The following is a 14,267-nucleotide window of genomic DNA, read 5'->3' on the forward strand; positions in this document are numbered from 1 at the left end:
ACAAATTGAATCAGAAGACATATGAGTATAAAAACAACGTGTACTAACGAGATTTGAGAATATGGATAAGAAGGAGAAGATCTGAAATGGCTAGGGTTTGGAAAAACAGGTACAAATATAAATCTCATTTAAAACACATTTAACGTAATAACTTAGGTTAAAAAATCAAAGGGATTAGTAATAAAAGAAATTTGTTCCTTTTCATGTAAGTGGAATTATCAGAACTCATCCAATTAGGAGGATAAGACACATATGTGGTACCACCCTTGATAGCATGCCTCGTATAGTTGTATTTGTTTTTTTTTAGACATACAACTTTTCAAACATTAAATGACACCACTCTTCTATTTCCATCTTTTGTTAGCCCATAAGTCATTTTCAAACGTAATATAATCATGAAGTTATAGGAATTTGTATAAGATCGAAAACCAAGTAGTAATTTACGTTGATATCTTAGAGATTATTATATGTTCACACCAAATAGAAAAAGAGAAGAAAACCCCTACAATGTGTATTAATTAAATACATGTCAAATAAAATGACATATTTGCAACTTAAATAACAAACAATATTGATGACAAATTTGGACCAAAGTGGAAGAAAATGCAATTGGAGATGGCTACGTAATAGTTATGTCTAATAATAATAATGAATTTTCTTAATTAAATTGAGAAAATCATAAAAAAAATCTGACTTAAAATTTTGAAAACTCTATTTTTATTGAAAACAATAAACAAACGAAGTCTCACTTATGCATGGAAGTAAAAGAGTGAAAATTGTTAAGTCGTCAAATGTAGGTCAAACTCTAATTACTTAATTCTACAATCCCTCAAATTTAATCTAATTTAAGGATTTCAAATTAGGATAATCTCATGAGAAAAAGGAAAAAGTACAACAGTTTCAATCACCAACTAATTCAAAATGTTTTTGAATTATGAAGAATGTTCTTGACAGCAAATCCGCCGTCGGAGTTTTTATATATATATATATAGAAATTGTCAAAAGGAACAACGAGCCACAGATCTACAGATTTTGCGATTCTCTCTCCAGGTCAGTGTTCCCCCCCTCATTTTTTTTTCTTTTTTTTTTTTCCCAATGAGATTTGATTTTCTTTATGGATTATGAATTTGTGAATGAATTTTTCATTATAATTTTTCTAGTTGCGTGAACTTCGGATTCACGTTCTTAGTTTCTTCAATCCGTTTTTCTCAATTTTTCTCGCCAGCCAAACAAACAGAGAGTCAAGTCCTCCCTCCGTCTTTGAAATTTGAAGCGATGTCAATGATTCAATCGTAGCTTCTAATTTCATTACACTAATTTTAGGCGAATTTCGTGGCGTATACTTGTGAAATTTAATTTAAAATATGGTGATTTTTTCATTTCATGAACGCATTTGGCGCCTTAATTTAGGTGTTTTTTTCTTTAATATTAATATTAATATTAATATATATTTTTTTTGTTCTTCATTATCGGTAGAGGAAAAGGATTGACGTTGTATATGTTTTTCTCTCTGATTTGAATCTGGTGTTTGTGGTGAACTTGATTTATTCAAGGGAGGAGGAATTGGGAATTTGAATTGAGAAGATGAAGAACTCTGTTTCGGATCGTAGTTTTTACATTGAAAGCTCTGATGATGAAGATTTGGAGAAGGAAATCGATAATGACGATGGAAACGAATCCGATTCTTCGGGTTCATCGGCGGATAATCAGAATCATAACCAACCAAGTTCTTATACTACTGCCGCTTGGCCTCAAAGTTACAGGTTCGCTTTCTCATCTTCCTCTCAACTTCTCCCTTCTTGAGGTAACCGTGGGATGGGATCCGACGCTCCGTTTCAAAGGAGGGAAGTTAATTTGATTGTAATTAAATTATGCTCGTCTTGGCTTTTTCTTCCTTCTTCCATCATAATTTTAGTTGAAACTTTTTTTGGGAAAATTAATTTTAGGTTACATTTTAATACTGTGAGGTTAGAATTTAGCCCAAATGATTTTAGGTTCTATAATAACTTTGTTGAGTAATTAAGAGGGAGCATTTAGTCTTTTAATTCGATAACCATTTCTATTTGGTTTTTGGCTTTCAAAAATTAGGTTTAATTTAAAATAAAATACGAAGATTGCATTTTATTGATTTTGTTTGGTAATTATAAGTATTTTAATTTGCTTTTTAAGAATTAGGTTTAATTTAAGAAAATAAAGATGGTCTGTTTGATAACTATTATGTTTGGTTACTTTTCTTATTAAACTTATTTTCTCTCCACTCTTCTTTACTGTGAAATTCTTAACCAATTTTTGAAAATAAAAACAAATTTCAAAATTTGACTTAATATTTTAAACCAAAGAAAGAAAGTTGGAGATATAATTATGTTTATAAACTTAATCTTTAAAATAAAAAATAAAATAGTTAGTTTAATTATTTGGTTTATTATTTTTAATTTTTTAAAAGCAACACTACTACAAGTACTTCTTTTGTTATTATTTTATTTCTTAAAATTTAGGCAAGAATTCGATGATTGTAATTAAGAAAATATGTAGACTTAAAAATCGGGGAAAATTAAATTTAATTTTTTTAAAGACTAAATAATAATTAAATTGCAATTAAACAATAAAGAATGAGATCTTAAAATATTAAAATTGGGTTTTGATGGAAGTTTAATTGATAAAGTTTATAAAGAATTACTAAAATTTGATGAGGTACCGAATTTAATATTAATGAGAAAGCTAGAATTTAGTTTTTTAAATGAAACTTCATAAATAGTTTACATGATGGGATAAAAATTTTATATATAATTTCGAGATTATCACGAAGATTTTGAAATTTTAGTTTTGTATGAGGGGTTAAAGAGGTATTGAATTGAATATGAATATGGAAACAGTCATAAAAGTATTGATTATGGATAAGTTTTGGGTTCGTTTGGATATTGTCGTGATTATTCTGGAGTTGAGCCCCACTCACGAGTCGTCACACCCTCCACCTAATAAAGTATACCCTTTTTCAAAAGTGATTTTTCTGATTAACATCCACACTGGAAAACTGAATCTTTTGTAAATTATTATTATTGTTGATTTTTTTTTTTCTTTTTCTTGAAAACCATACAATACTTATATTTCTTAAAATTAAAAATATTTGTGGGTCAAAAAATAAATATATTATTGATTGTCACTCTCACGACTCCCAAACAAAAACAATATAATCTTTTTTTTTTTCTTTTTTCCGACCCAATATAGAGGCCAATCACACTTGCCATGTGTTACTTTCTCATAAATAAATGTTAACTACAAATAATATTTTAGTATTTTAAAATTAAATTTATCTCTTAATTCTTTGTACATTGTTAACCACTTATAGTAATTATTTTTTAAATTTACGAGGTGAATTTTTTATATTTTTGAAAAAAACCAAAATATTTACAATAATATAAGATTATATACCATCGTGACACTATTTTGATAGTTTTAAATGTGTTTGATAATTTGTTTAATAATCCATAATATTAATTATAGTTACTTATAAAACATTAAGGGATGTTTGGTTAGCAATAAAAACAAAAAAATGTTGAGTTGGTAATAATTATAAAGAAGTAATCGGAGGAGTTGACACAAATCGTGAAAGAGGAAATAGTGATTTAATAAGAAATATGAGTTGATTCGAATAATGAGCAATAATCATCTTTAATATTTATATGTGAGTTTTTCTTACTTATCCAACCTAATTCTCCAAAATTATTCAAATTTCAAAAACCCCTAAATTGAAATAAATCTTACTAATTAATTTATAAACTTGTTTTATGTTAAAAAAAAATTATATGTGCAATTATTATTGATTTAGAATTAAGGATGTATAATTGTACTTGTTGAGCAGGCAATCAATTGATATGTTGGGAAGTGTACATTCACCAAGCATTGGGTTATTAGGAACTTCATCATTAGCAAGATTTGGAAGCTCATTTCTTTCTTCATCGTTGACAAGAAGATTCACTCCTGAAGCCTTCTCTTCTTCCATTTCTAAACCTCTTCTTCCCACGGTAATTGACGATCCCCATAAACATGCCCCTCCTCATTCTCCTCTCGGCCCCCCACTTCCTTCCCGCCGCTCTTCCATTTCCATCCGAAGAGATGACAAAGACAAGCCCGTCGTCATTGATTCTCATGGCCTCCCCGTTTCTCGCCATAGTACCTTCGGCCAAGCTGTTGTTAATGGTAATATTACAAAATTTTTGTCCTTATACTATACTATACTTTGACCAAGTTTGTCTAATTTTAGTTCTTTTGGTTCTAATAAATTTAAATTTATTAGTTCCACTACTACTAGTTTGCTGTGATATGAAATAGTGATGGAAGTTTATTGTAATTTTGGCAGGGATCAATGTGCTATGTGGAGTGGGAATACTGTCAACACCATATGCAATGAAAGAAGGAGGATGGTTGGGGTTATCAATATTGATGATATTTGCAGTACTTTCTTTCTACACTGGAATTCTTTTGAGAGCTTGTTTGGATAGCAGACCTGGCCTTGAAACTTACCCTGATATTGGCCAAGCTGCTTTTGGTGCCATGGGTCGTGTCATCATCTCGGTATAACTTTAAATATATTTCTCTCCTCCATTCCCTCCGCCACTTTTTTTAATGAAAAATTATTTTTAATAACAAAACTTATCATAGAGATTACGATACTTATTACAGAGATTATGATATAGATAGGTATATATAATAGTTCATCTTGCTGTTAACCATGATGATATTTTAAACATTTTGATTCATTTTTTTATATATAAATTAATTTTTTTATCTATCTAAGCTATAGCCACGACAGAAACATAAGGGAAAATGAACCAATATTTGATTTAAACTAATTATATTTTCTTTCCTTTGCTGAATTTCTTTCGTTTAACATTGTGTTTTGAATTCTTGTGTATGCAGATCGTATTATACGTGGAATTATACGTAAGTACTATTTTTTTGTCTCCGGCTTTTAATTATAATTCATTATTATTATTTTATTGGATAATGGGTTTTTTATTTTAACGTTTTAATAATGGTTAACGTACGTAAGGAACCTACCTAAATTTAATATCCTACGTCACAAACCAAGTGGCAAGTCTCTTGTCCGCCAGCTCTCTTTTTATTACTTAAGAACCACATTTTGATTTTGGTCGCTTTCAGCGTCCTTGGTGGAAAGTAAAATATTTTTTTTTCTGAAGCAATCAGAAATATTAAATTTTAGGTTTATTAGAGCTTGTTAATATCTGCATATATCCTCACTTTTCATTGTTTTCCTTACTTATTTGTATGATGATTTTCTTTTAATTGTGACAACCAGAAAAAGAAAATAACACTTAAAAATATTAGTAGAAATGTTCAAAACTCCCTTTTGCATATGTTGCTTGATGTCTTCGGCAGATGCTTATCAAGTGTTTCAGAAAATGACTGAAAGAATATATATGGAGCCTAACCATCCATGTTCATGTCGGATTTTGTAGCGTAGCTACTTCCGACCCTTGACTAATTGAATAGGCAAAACGGCTTTTCTATTTTGAAAAAATGGAACTTGGTCTAGAAGCAAGAACCATTGCCATCCTGATAGTCTTTTGGTTTTTTATGTTCCACAAATCCATTTATTCTCATTCTTATTCAGATAAAGGGCAGAGAATCTTTCAACTTTATCACCCTCGTTCATCTCATTCCCAATAGGTAAAATCTCTAGCAATATTAGTGAATTTAAACCAGAACATAATTGTAACCTCAAAATTTTGATGTCGTGTGGAAGCTCTGACAAAGATGTTGTGAAAACAGAAAAGCTAAAGCTTAATCTTTGTTTCTAGTTAAAATAAAACGTGGGAAGGTATCTGCATTATGACCCAATCAGTACGTTACATGATGATATTGTGTCTCTAATCATGCAACGTGTTTTTTCATTTTCCTAATGATTTTGAACAACAAATTAAGCTTTATGTTGGACAAAGTGACCCAACTAGATATGCTAGTCTTGCAGGCTTCTTGTATTGAGTATGTAATTCTGGAGAGCGACAATTTGTCTTCATTGTTTCCCCGTGCGCACATTAGTTTTGGCGGATTGGAAATAAATGCACACCTTTTATTCGCTATAGCAACTGCGCTTGCTGTTCTTCCAACCGTTTATCTTCGAGATCTCAGTATTTTAAGTTATATCTCTGGTAAGCTGGTTAGATTTATCATGCCTTGTATATGTTTATGAGTTTTGTTAGTTGGTCTTATATTGGCTGCTTTACTTTTGTTTATAGCTGCAAGTCTGCAACCTACTGTCCATGAATTCGTATTGCCTAGCGTAGCTTCCTAGACCAACTTTTAGCCAAAATATTCTGCTTTGAATACTCACAATAAATGGGTCTGATACCACGTACACAACGTACTTGACGCAGCAAAAACACGCGATGCTGTGTTTTTTTTTCCTAAACGCCTAGAATACAGATATGACAAGAACAAGTTTATTAATTATATATCATTTATATACAAGATGCTAAAGCCAATAAGGCTCATCCATTTATATGTTCAACATAAGAAGTTCTGAATATACCTATTATGCTAACAAGTGAATGGCATGTGTCAAACAACTATTATAATGCTGAAGTATCAATGACACATTAATCAAACTAAAGTGTCTGTTTGCTTCTTTGCACGAGACAGATGCTGCTGTTAAAAATGATTTTTCTTATTATTCTGTTCTCATGAAATATTCCTAATTTAAGCCGGGCTTCCAAAAAATCATTATGAATGAATTTTTTTTTCTTTTCCTTTTTCCTTTCTTGCAGCGGGTGGAGTTGTTGCATCAATCGTGGTTGTTTTATGCTTGTTCTGGGTTGGGTTGGTAGATGATGTTGGTTTCCACGGCAATGTGACTCCACTGAACCTCTCGAGTCTCCCAGTTGCTCTGGGTCTGTACGGTTTCTGCTACTCAGGACATGCTGTATTTCCCAATATCTATAGCTCAATGGGTAAACAAAGCCAATTCCCCGCAGTCCTTTTAACATGGTAATGTGAAATCTTGATCCATTTTCAGAAACAATTTATCTTGTTCATCTCCTAATGTCTGCTTCTGCATGTAGCTATTAATTTGATTTAAGTATGCATCATTCATAATTGTATGGACTTCAAAGTATTAATCATGTAAACCAAAGTGAGCTAAACTCAATGATAATTGGGGTTTGACCTTCTACCTTAGAGGTGGAGGTTGGTCCTCCATCCCTAGAAGTCTTAGTGTTTTATTATCATCATCATCATCTAGCTAGTTGATGAAGTTGGCTTCAATCAAAATTATTGATCCTTATTTATGTAGTAAAATGTAAAGAAAACATGGGAATTGACTTTTTCATTTAAGAAATCTTTGTAATGCAATATGTCTGTTTGTCACCCTTTTGAATGAAGAGTTGATAAGATCCTGCCAACTATTAGAAAAAATAGTCACCATCTAAGATGTTTGTAACATTAATAGCATTTAATTTTCTTTAAAATGCAGTTTTGGTATTTGTACTTTGTTGTATGCTGGAGTCGCTGTTATGGGATACTTAATGTTTGGAGAGTCGACATTATCCCAGTACACTCTTAACCTGCCCCAGGATTTGGTTGCTTCAAAGATCGCTGTGTGGACTACGGTACGGTGATTGATTCTTATCTTTTTACCCTTGTCAAAATAATCATATTTGTTGCGTTCCCAAATATATATATATAATCCCAACAAACTGCTATGTATTTGCATGACGTGCTGTGAAGTTAAAGAAAGAAAATTTGATGTCTTATTTCTTCGTAATATGGAATGGTGGCATCGTGACATTAACTTTAAGTGCACTCCTGTTTTTAAATACTCTTCTATTTAGAACATTACTGTTAGAATTGCCAAGTTGGCCACGTGCTGTTGTTTGCTGAAGAAAGCTCATTTGTGATTTGAAAGCATTAGGCATATCAAATGTTTAGATTGATATGATTTGGTCATAAAGTCAATGAAGGGATCTTACGTATCATTCCGCGATGAATCGAACATGTTTTAGTGCTCGGTTTCCCTTGCATTTTCTTGTTTTCAGTGTCCTGAAGTTGTGTTGTTAGTGTACTCAATATCTACTGTCACTGCCAGAAAACTATTTTCTCATGTTTCTTATTTGTTCTTTGGCAGGTTGTCAACCCCTTTACCAAATATCCTTTCAAAGTGTGATATATACTTGTTACTTCATATCCATATTCTTTGCTTCCAGAAGGGTTTTGGGCCTCACATCTCATAACGTGCTGAGCAGGATGCATATTACTCATAATATAATATAAAAAACTAATATTAGAGTGTGTTTGGTTTAGTTTCTTAAGTGTTTTCAATTTTGAAAATAATTCATTTCAGAAAAAATTAAAATGTTCGAAAATCACTCATAATAATGTTTAATACACTTCCAAAGCTTATTCAACAATTTTTATCAACAGAGTTTCTTCTCAAAATAAACACAAAATAAACACATTTTTTCTAAGCAATCCAAACTAACTCTTATTCTCGTCATTTTATATTTTCTTGTTTTTCTGAACCATAATTTTTTTCCTTAATTAGTCCCACATATGCATTAACAATATCTCCAGTTGCAATGAGTCTGGAGGAGTTCATACCACCAAATCATCCCAAATCTCATTTTTATTCCATCCTAATTAGAACCGGTCTTGTAATTTCTACCTTACTAGTCGGCCTTTCTGTCCCCTTTTTTGGTAAGTATATCTTCACATTTCTATGTCTATACCAGTTGTGTTTTCTTAGCAATAAGAAACTTTTGGCCTTAAAAAAAATGAGTACCAATATTTGAAAATCTTCACTTTTCCAACGCGCAGGTCTTATGATGTCATTGATTGGATCATTGCTAACAATGCTTGTGGTAAGTTTGCTCATCCTTGCACTATTGAGAGCCTAAACTCATTCTTTTTTCATTGGCTGAACTATCAAATGTGTCTTACTGCAGGCTTTAATACTCCCTTGTGTTTGCTACCTGAGCATCTTGAGGGGGAAGGTAACATTTTTGCAGGTAAAAACATCCTCAAATTTTCCTTTATTTGCATTTAACTATATAAGAGCAACATAGAAGGATTACAATTACATATTTTCCACTCTCCCTCCTGTTTTCTCCTTTCAGAGAGTCCTTTGTTGCATAGTTATAGCAGTAGGAGTTGTTGCATCTGCAATTGGATCATTTTCAGCTATCAAAAAAATCATTGAGGAATTGAGCGGCTGAAGATTTTGTCATCCCAAACCCCAAGAGACGGTGGTTATGCAGCATAGATTTGGTAGATTTTGTGTACTTTTCTTTCATAATGTATATTGAATTATAGAGAAACTATAGAATATCATGTTTACCCATGAAACGTAAGCGAGTTAAATTTGTTGATTCTCATCCCCCTTGTGATGCCGCTACGTTGGTTTATTTTGATAAGTTGTTCCTTCACTAGAAATTTAGTCGATCAAAAACCATTTTGTTTTATTCATGGAATTTTATTCTTTGTTCTTCAGATTGCATATTGCGGCTGCAACTTTCTATTTACGCTTAATGATGTTTCAAGTACGTCTTATTTCACAAAGGACATTGCAAGCATTATTTCTTAACACTTGAATTGTCATTTTAAGCATAGCCTTCGATTTTGTCTTATTCAGTTAAGACCTAAATTCACGTAGTCGAGAAAGAACTCGAACCTAGTCAACACGTAGTTTAGAAACCAATAAGACTTTTTTAAAGTTCAAATTTCTCTTAAACACAAACAGAAACAAAGACTTCAATAATCTCTAAAAAGAATTCACTCAAATTACCACCACGATTGATTTAACTCTTTCCACAATCAAAACTACTGTACTTGATTCAACAGTTAAAAGAAGAAGTAATTCTTTACACAAGTAAATTTCCTTTTAAAAAAGGTTAAGAGAAAAACCTCACTATCATTCTTTGTTCAACAAGTTCTCACAACTTTTGGTCTCCACGATAGGCAAATCAAACAACCATTCTCTCCAATAAATGGATTCATAATCCTTTTTCTCAAAGATCCACTTTTTGATCCTTCAAAATCGTTGTTTGAAGTTGAGCTCTTTTCTGGAATCAGAGGGCTCTCAAGATTGACCCCATCCACAATCCGATTTACCATCTCCAAAACTTCACTCATTTTGGGACGTGCCGCAGCCTTCCGAACCAAACACCGGCTAGCTACAGCAGCTAGTTTATAGGCAGCTTTTGTGGAGTATTTACCTCCAAGTCTTGGGTCGAGTATGAGCTCAAACTTCTTTAAGTCAGATAGGTGTGGTCTCACCCATTCCAAGAGCTTTTGCTCGCCTTTAGGACGGTTCCTATCTAGGGGACGCCTACCGGTAATCAGTTCATATAGGAATACTCCATAGCTCCATACATCAATTTTGGCAGTCAGTCTTCCTGTTTGAAGGTATTCAGGAGCTGCATATCCAATTGTTCCTACAATCTGCACATATACAGAAATAAAAAAAACGTGTTAATAAAGTAAATGGCTTTCCCAAACTTATTCAAACTAATGGACTTTAGATTAGTTGTACACAAACCGCTGTCGAGACGTGACTTAATCCGTCCGAAGGCCCAAGCCTGGCTAATCCAAAATCAGACAACTTGGCATTCCATTGGTCATCCAATAGTATATTTGAAGACTTGAAATCCCTAAATATTATCTGCAAAAAGAATGATGGCATTTAGGCTAACCATTTAAAAGAAAAGAAAAAAGATCAACTAGTTCTTCTCTCATCTCAGTTTTAAGCATGTCGACAGTCTTCTATAACATCAATTTTGCCGGATGTGCCAACAAGAAGATTTGCCGCTGATTAATGCTAGAGTGACAGTTAAGTTCATTAGTTTTGGCTAAAAAAAGATCTCATGATATAAAAATCTTGCAAAATGATAAGATACCTGGAAATCCATTCCTTCATGAAGATATGCCAGACCACGAGCTGTATCCTGGGCTATTTTCATTCTTATTGCCCACGGAAGAGAACTGTTAAACCTGCTTGATAAGTGATCTTGCACACTCCTGTTAGGCATATATTCGTATACGAGTAATCGCTGGATCCCCCTTTCATCATCCTCAGCACAGTAGCCTAGTAATTTGACAAGATTTGGATGTTCGACAACGCCTAAAAAGTTCACCTCTGTCACCCATTCCTTGTGACCCTATTGAATAGGACAGAAACCAAATCATATAATTTAGAAAGGAACTTCTGAAATGCAATACTGATCATCTTTTGGTTTTTGGCTCACAGCTAAAACTGAAATGCAATACTTGTTCGTTTCCATATCAAAGCAGTTCACGTTCAAAGTAATCTTCCCCCTGCATTGTATTGTTCTCATTTTCCTTCAATTGTTTTATTATCTTTTTTTTATATGAAACCATGAACCATTGATATACATGAAAGAATATACAACGATATAAATAAATGAAAAATAATAAAAATATTTTTTAGGAAAAACCAAACCCCCACAGCAATTACCGAAAGGTGCCTTCACTTCTGAAATGTCTTGAATTTGTTATCTAAAGTTCTGAAATTTCAATTATATTCATATTTGTTATTTACGATTTTGGTCCTAGGATATAAAGGAGAAAGGAGTGTGCTATACATAAACTGTCTAACCCTCGGGTAACTCTATTATCCAAAATCAGATATTATCTCTCTAATAATAAAACCGTTCTCTCTCTCTCTCTGAACATAGCTAACACATTCTTAATGAACTACTTACATAAATCTTTGTGTCAATTTCTATATTGTTTACTGTCTTCTTCTTTTTCTTTGATTTTCGATTACATAACAAAAACACTCGCAAAGAGGAACTAAATTTAATTATATCCCAAAGTTTCTCCCCAGACCACTCTACCTCCAATAAAAAATTTTACCGTTCTTATTTTTGTTTATAGTATCCAATGGGGAGCCTTTTTTTAGGAGAAATGGAAGAATGTCTTATCTTTCCATTACTCCTCTTCAACATGGCTCTTTCTTGTCTCCACAAAACACTGAAAAGTCTTAAATCAGATGCACATATGTAAAATTCTTAGATAACCCAAAATAATGGAAATCAGTTCATATCAAACCAAGACCATCGGGTCAGCAAGGGGTTAGAGTGAGAGTGAGAGAGAGAGAGAGAGAGAGAGAGAGAGAGCTTGCCTGCAATCCTCTTCTGCTTAATTGCTTAACAGCAATGTCTATTCTTTTATGTGGATCTTCTGAGTTTCGGATAGCGCCCCTATACACACTACCAAATCCTCCTTCTCCGATCATAAGCGAGCGGCTAAAATTCTTTGTGGCTGCTTTCAAATCCGAGAATGTGAACTCCCTAAGATTACTCTGTCTTTGAGACAAAGCTGCAAATGATATAGCAGAAGATGCCACACTCATCTCTGATACATTTTGAGAATTTAAATCAGCTGAGTCAAACATCTTAAAATCTTGATTCATCGACGTAGAGTTAGAAGTACACGAAAGAATCGAATTCGATTCTGTAGTTGTCCTTGTCTCAACAGTTCTCTCATTGTTGAAGAAATAAAAACACTTCATAGTCTCCTCCAAAACCAAGTTCCCCTCTCTGCACAAAAACAAAACACCACAACAATATTAAACTCCAGTTGATCAACTACATATTTTTGCTAACAAATTTCCCAACTCTAATTATTCTTGATTCAATAACACCAAACCATAAAATCAAAGAACCGTCGTTTTGGAAAAAAAAAACAAAAGCATAATTTTTAGCTGTTGAAGAAACCCCATAAAATATCCAATTCTATAACAGTTACCAATCACATAGAAATTCCATTCTTTCAAAATTAACCTCTTCTTTCTAGCTTTTGAATTCAAAAACCCAGATTGATTTTCCATTTCCCTCTAACTACATAACCAATATCAAGGAAAATCTGCAATTTCTTGGAAACCTTGGATATTGAACCCACAATCAGACAAACTTTATAATGGATATTACAACTAAAAGCTGAGAAAAACAAGAAATCTTGATCACTTTTACACAGAAAACTAAGAAGATTAGGGAGAAAGAAAAGAAAATTCACCTTTCACATAAGTCCAAACTTGCAAATCAGCAAAAATATGAATATTGAGGAGGTTAAAGAAGAGAAAAAGAGGATCCAGAGAAGGGTTTTGAGAACATTGAAGAACACGACGAGGTGGCCATGATCTAGGGGAAGTCAATACAGGGCAGCTAAAATTCAGCTCACCAACCAAAAAACCCATTTCAAAAAAAAAAACCCCTTGAAAAAGATTAAAAATTAGAAGTATAGAAACAGTAAACAGAGCCAAGTAGTAAGAAAAACATTAAATACAAAGACAAATTGACAAGCAAAACGGGACAATGTTCGAGGAAATGAGGGATTTGGGTATGAAAAGGGGTTGGGTTGAGAAACAAAGAAACAAACAAAAAAGTTTTTTTTTTTTTTTTTTTTTTTTACGAAGCTTAAGGAAAGAAGAAAAAGTCTACGAAAGGGGAAACTGAAGAAGGGAAGAGAAAGAATGAATGATTTTGACTTGCTCCATATTATTGTTAAATTAATAATTCTAACATTACGTGTCTGATTCTGCCATGTCCAAGCATGTCTTTTTCAGGTTCAAATGTCAAGAAAAATCGACCAAATGGATATTCTTTTGGCCCTCTAATTAAATACCCAAAATTATGAGCTGACAAATAGATTTTAATCATTCATTTGAAAATTAAAAATAGGAAACCATGTAAAAGTTTTAAATTAGTCTCACTCATGCAAATTGCAAATGTTCATATCTTATTAAGAAGTATTCTTAAATACATGGCAATTAAAACCACTCTTCTGAGCCTCAACCAATTATGAGAGCTCTCATCCATTGAGTATCTAGCTTTCCAAAACCCTCCATATATAGACCAACAAAAAGAAAAAATAGAGTATATGTCATTTTCATCTATTCATGTTGGGTAAATTGATCTCAAACCATCTCCATTAATCCATTAATCCATTAATCCACGATAATCACAAAATAAATTCAAAAGGCTCTCCATCTTTCAATTATCTAGCTACTCTATCAATATTAAGAAATTTCATATGAAAAATCCACAATCTTGAGAGTAAGATGTCAAGTAGTGGTGCTCCAATCGTTTTCTTTTAAGAAAAGCTTTGTTATACAACCTTCCAAACATTAAATTAGGGATTCCAAGTTCCTAAAATTATGAAGTCACGTTTAAAACAAAATTATAATCAAGATAATGTTAAAACAATTGACAAATTGGAATTTCAAAACTCTATCA

General features: G+C 32.5%; 2 protein-coding genes across 3 annotated transcripts; one reads left to right on the forward strand and one right to left on the reverse strand.

The window, feature by feature from the left end:
- Window positions 1-893: 893 nt before the first annotated feature.
- Window positions 894-9,501, forward strand: LOC103496440 (amino acid transporter AVT1C-like). 2 transcript variants are annotated; one of them, XM_051082559.1, is made up of 13 exons: window positions 894-1,050; window positions 1,554-1,763; window positions 3,860-4,197; window positions 4,358-4,572; window positions 4,918-4,941; window positions 5,990-6,170; window positions 6,786-7,005; window positions 7,490-7,625; window positions 8,141-8,160; window positions 8,564-8,709; window positions 8,830-8,873; window positions 8,958-9,020; window positions 9,129-9,501. In XM_051082559.1, exons 2-13 carry the CDS (start codon window positions 1,585-1,587, stop codon window positions 9,225-9,227), a joined length of 1,665 nt encoding a protein of 554 aa, XP_050938516.1. In that variant the 5' UTR covers window positions 894-1,050; window positions 1,554-1,584; the 3' UTR covers window positions 9,228-9,501. The 2 variants fall into 2 exon arrangements, with proteins under 2 accessions (XP_050938516.1, XP_008456512.1); XM_008458290.3 differs by lacking the exon at window positions 894-1,050 and having other exon boundaries at window positions 1,469-1,763.
- Window positions 9,502-9,782: 281 nt separating this feature from the next.
- Window positions 9,783-13,483, reverse strand: LOC103496439 (serine/threonine-protein kinase PCRK1). Its single transcript, XM_008458289.3, has 5 exons — window positions 13,048-13,483; window positions 12,155-12,572; window positions 10,908-11,168; window positions 10,550-10,672; window positions 9,783-10,452 (listed from the first exon to the last, which is right to left on the reverse strand). The coding sequence occupies exons 2-5, from the start codon at window positions 12,542-12,544 to the stop codon at window positions 9,934-9,936; spliced, it is 1,293 nt and encodes a 430-aa protein (XP_008456511.2). The 5' UTR covers window positions 12,545-12,572; window positions 13,048-13,483; the 3' UTR covers window positions 9,783-9,933.
- Window positions 13,484-14,267: the final 784 nt, after the last annotated feature.

This window comes from Cucumis melo, chromosome 3 (assembly GCF_025177605.1).
Source record: "Cucumis melo cultivar AY chromosome 3, USDA_Cmelo_AY_1.0, whole genome shotgun sequence".
Taxonomy (NCBI): domain Eukaryota; kingdom Viridiplantae; phylum Streptophyta; class Magnoliopsida; order Cucurbitales; family Cucurbitaceae; genus Cucumis; species Cucumis melo.

Bases quoted from the DNA above. Each gene is read 5' to 3' on its own strand.
- LOC103496440 (XM_051082559.1), top strand. From the start codon at position 1,585: ATGAAGAACTCTGTTTCGGATCGTAGTTTTTACATTGAAAGCTCTGAT. The intron at 7,006-7,489 runs GTAATGTGAAAT...TTTAAAATGCAG, and splicing joins CCCGCAGTCCTTTTAACATG to TTTTGGTATTTGTACTTTGT. The intron at 8,874-8,957 runs GTAAGTTTGCTC...GTCTTACTGCAG, and splicing joins CATTGCTAACAATGCTTGTG to GCTTTAATACTCCCTTGTGT.
- LOC103496439 (XM_008458289.3), bottom strand. From the start codon at position 12,544: ATGAAGTGTTTTTATTTCTTCAACAATGAGAGAACTGTTGAGACAAGG. The intron at 10,673-10,907 runs GTATCTTATCAT...TTCTTTTTGCAG, and splicing joins ATGAAGGAATGGATTTCCAG to ATAATATTTAGGGATTTCAA. The intron at 10,453-10,549 runs GTTTGTGTACAA...GTATATGTGCAG, and splicing joins TAAGTCACGTCTCGACAGCG to ATTGTAGGAACAATTGGATA.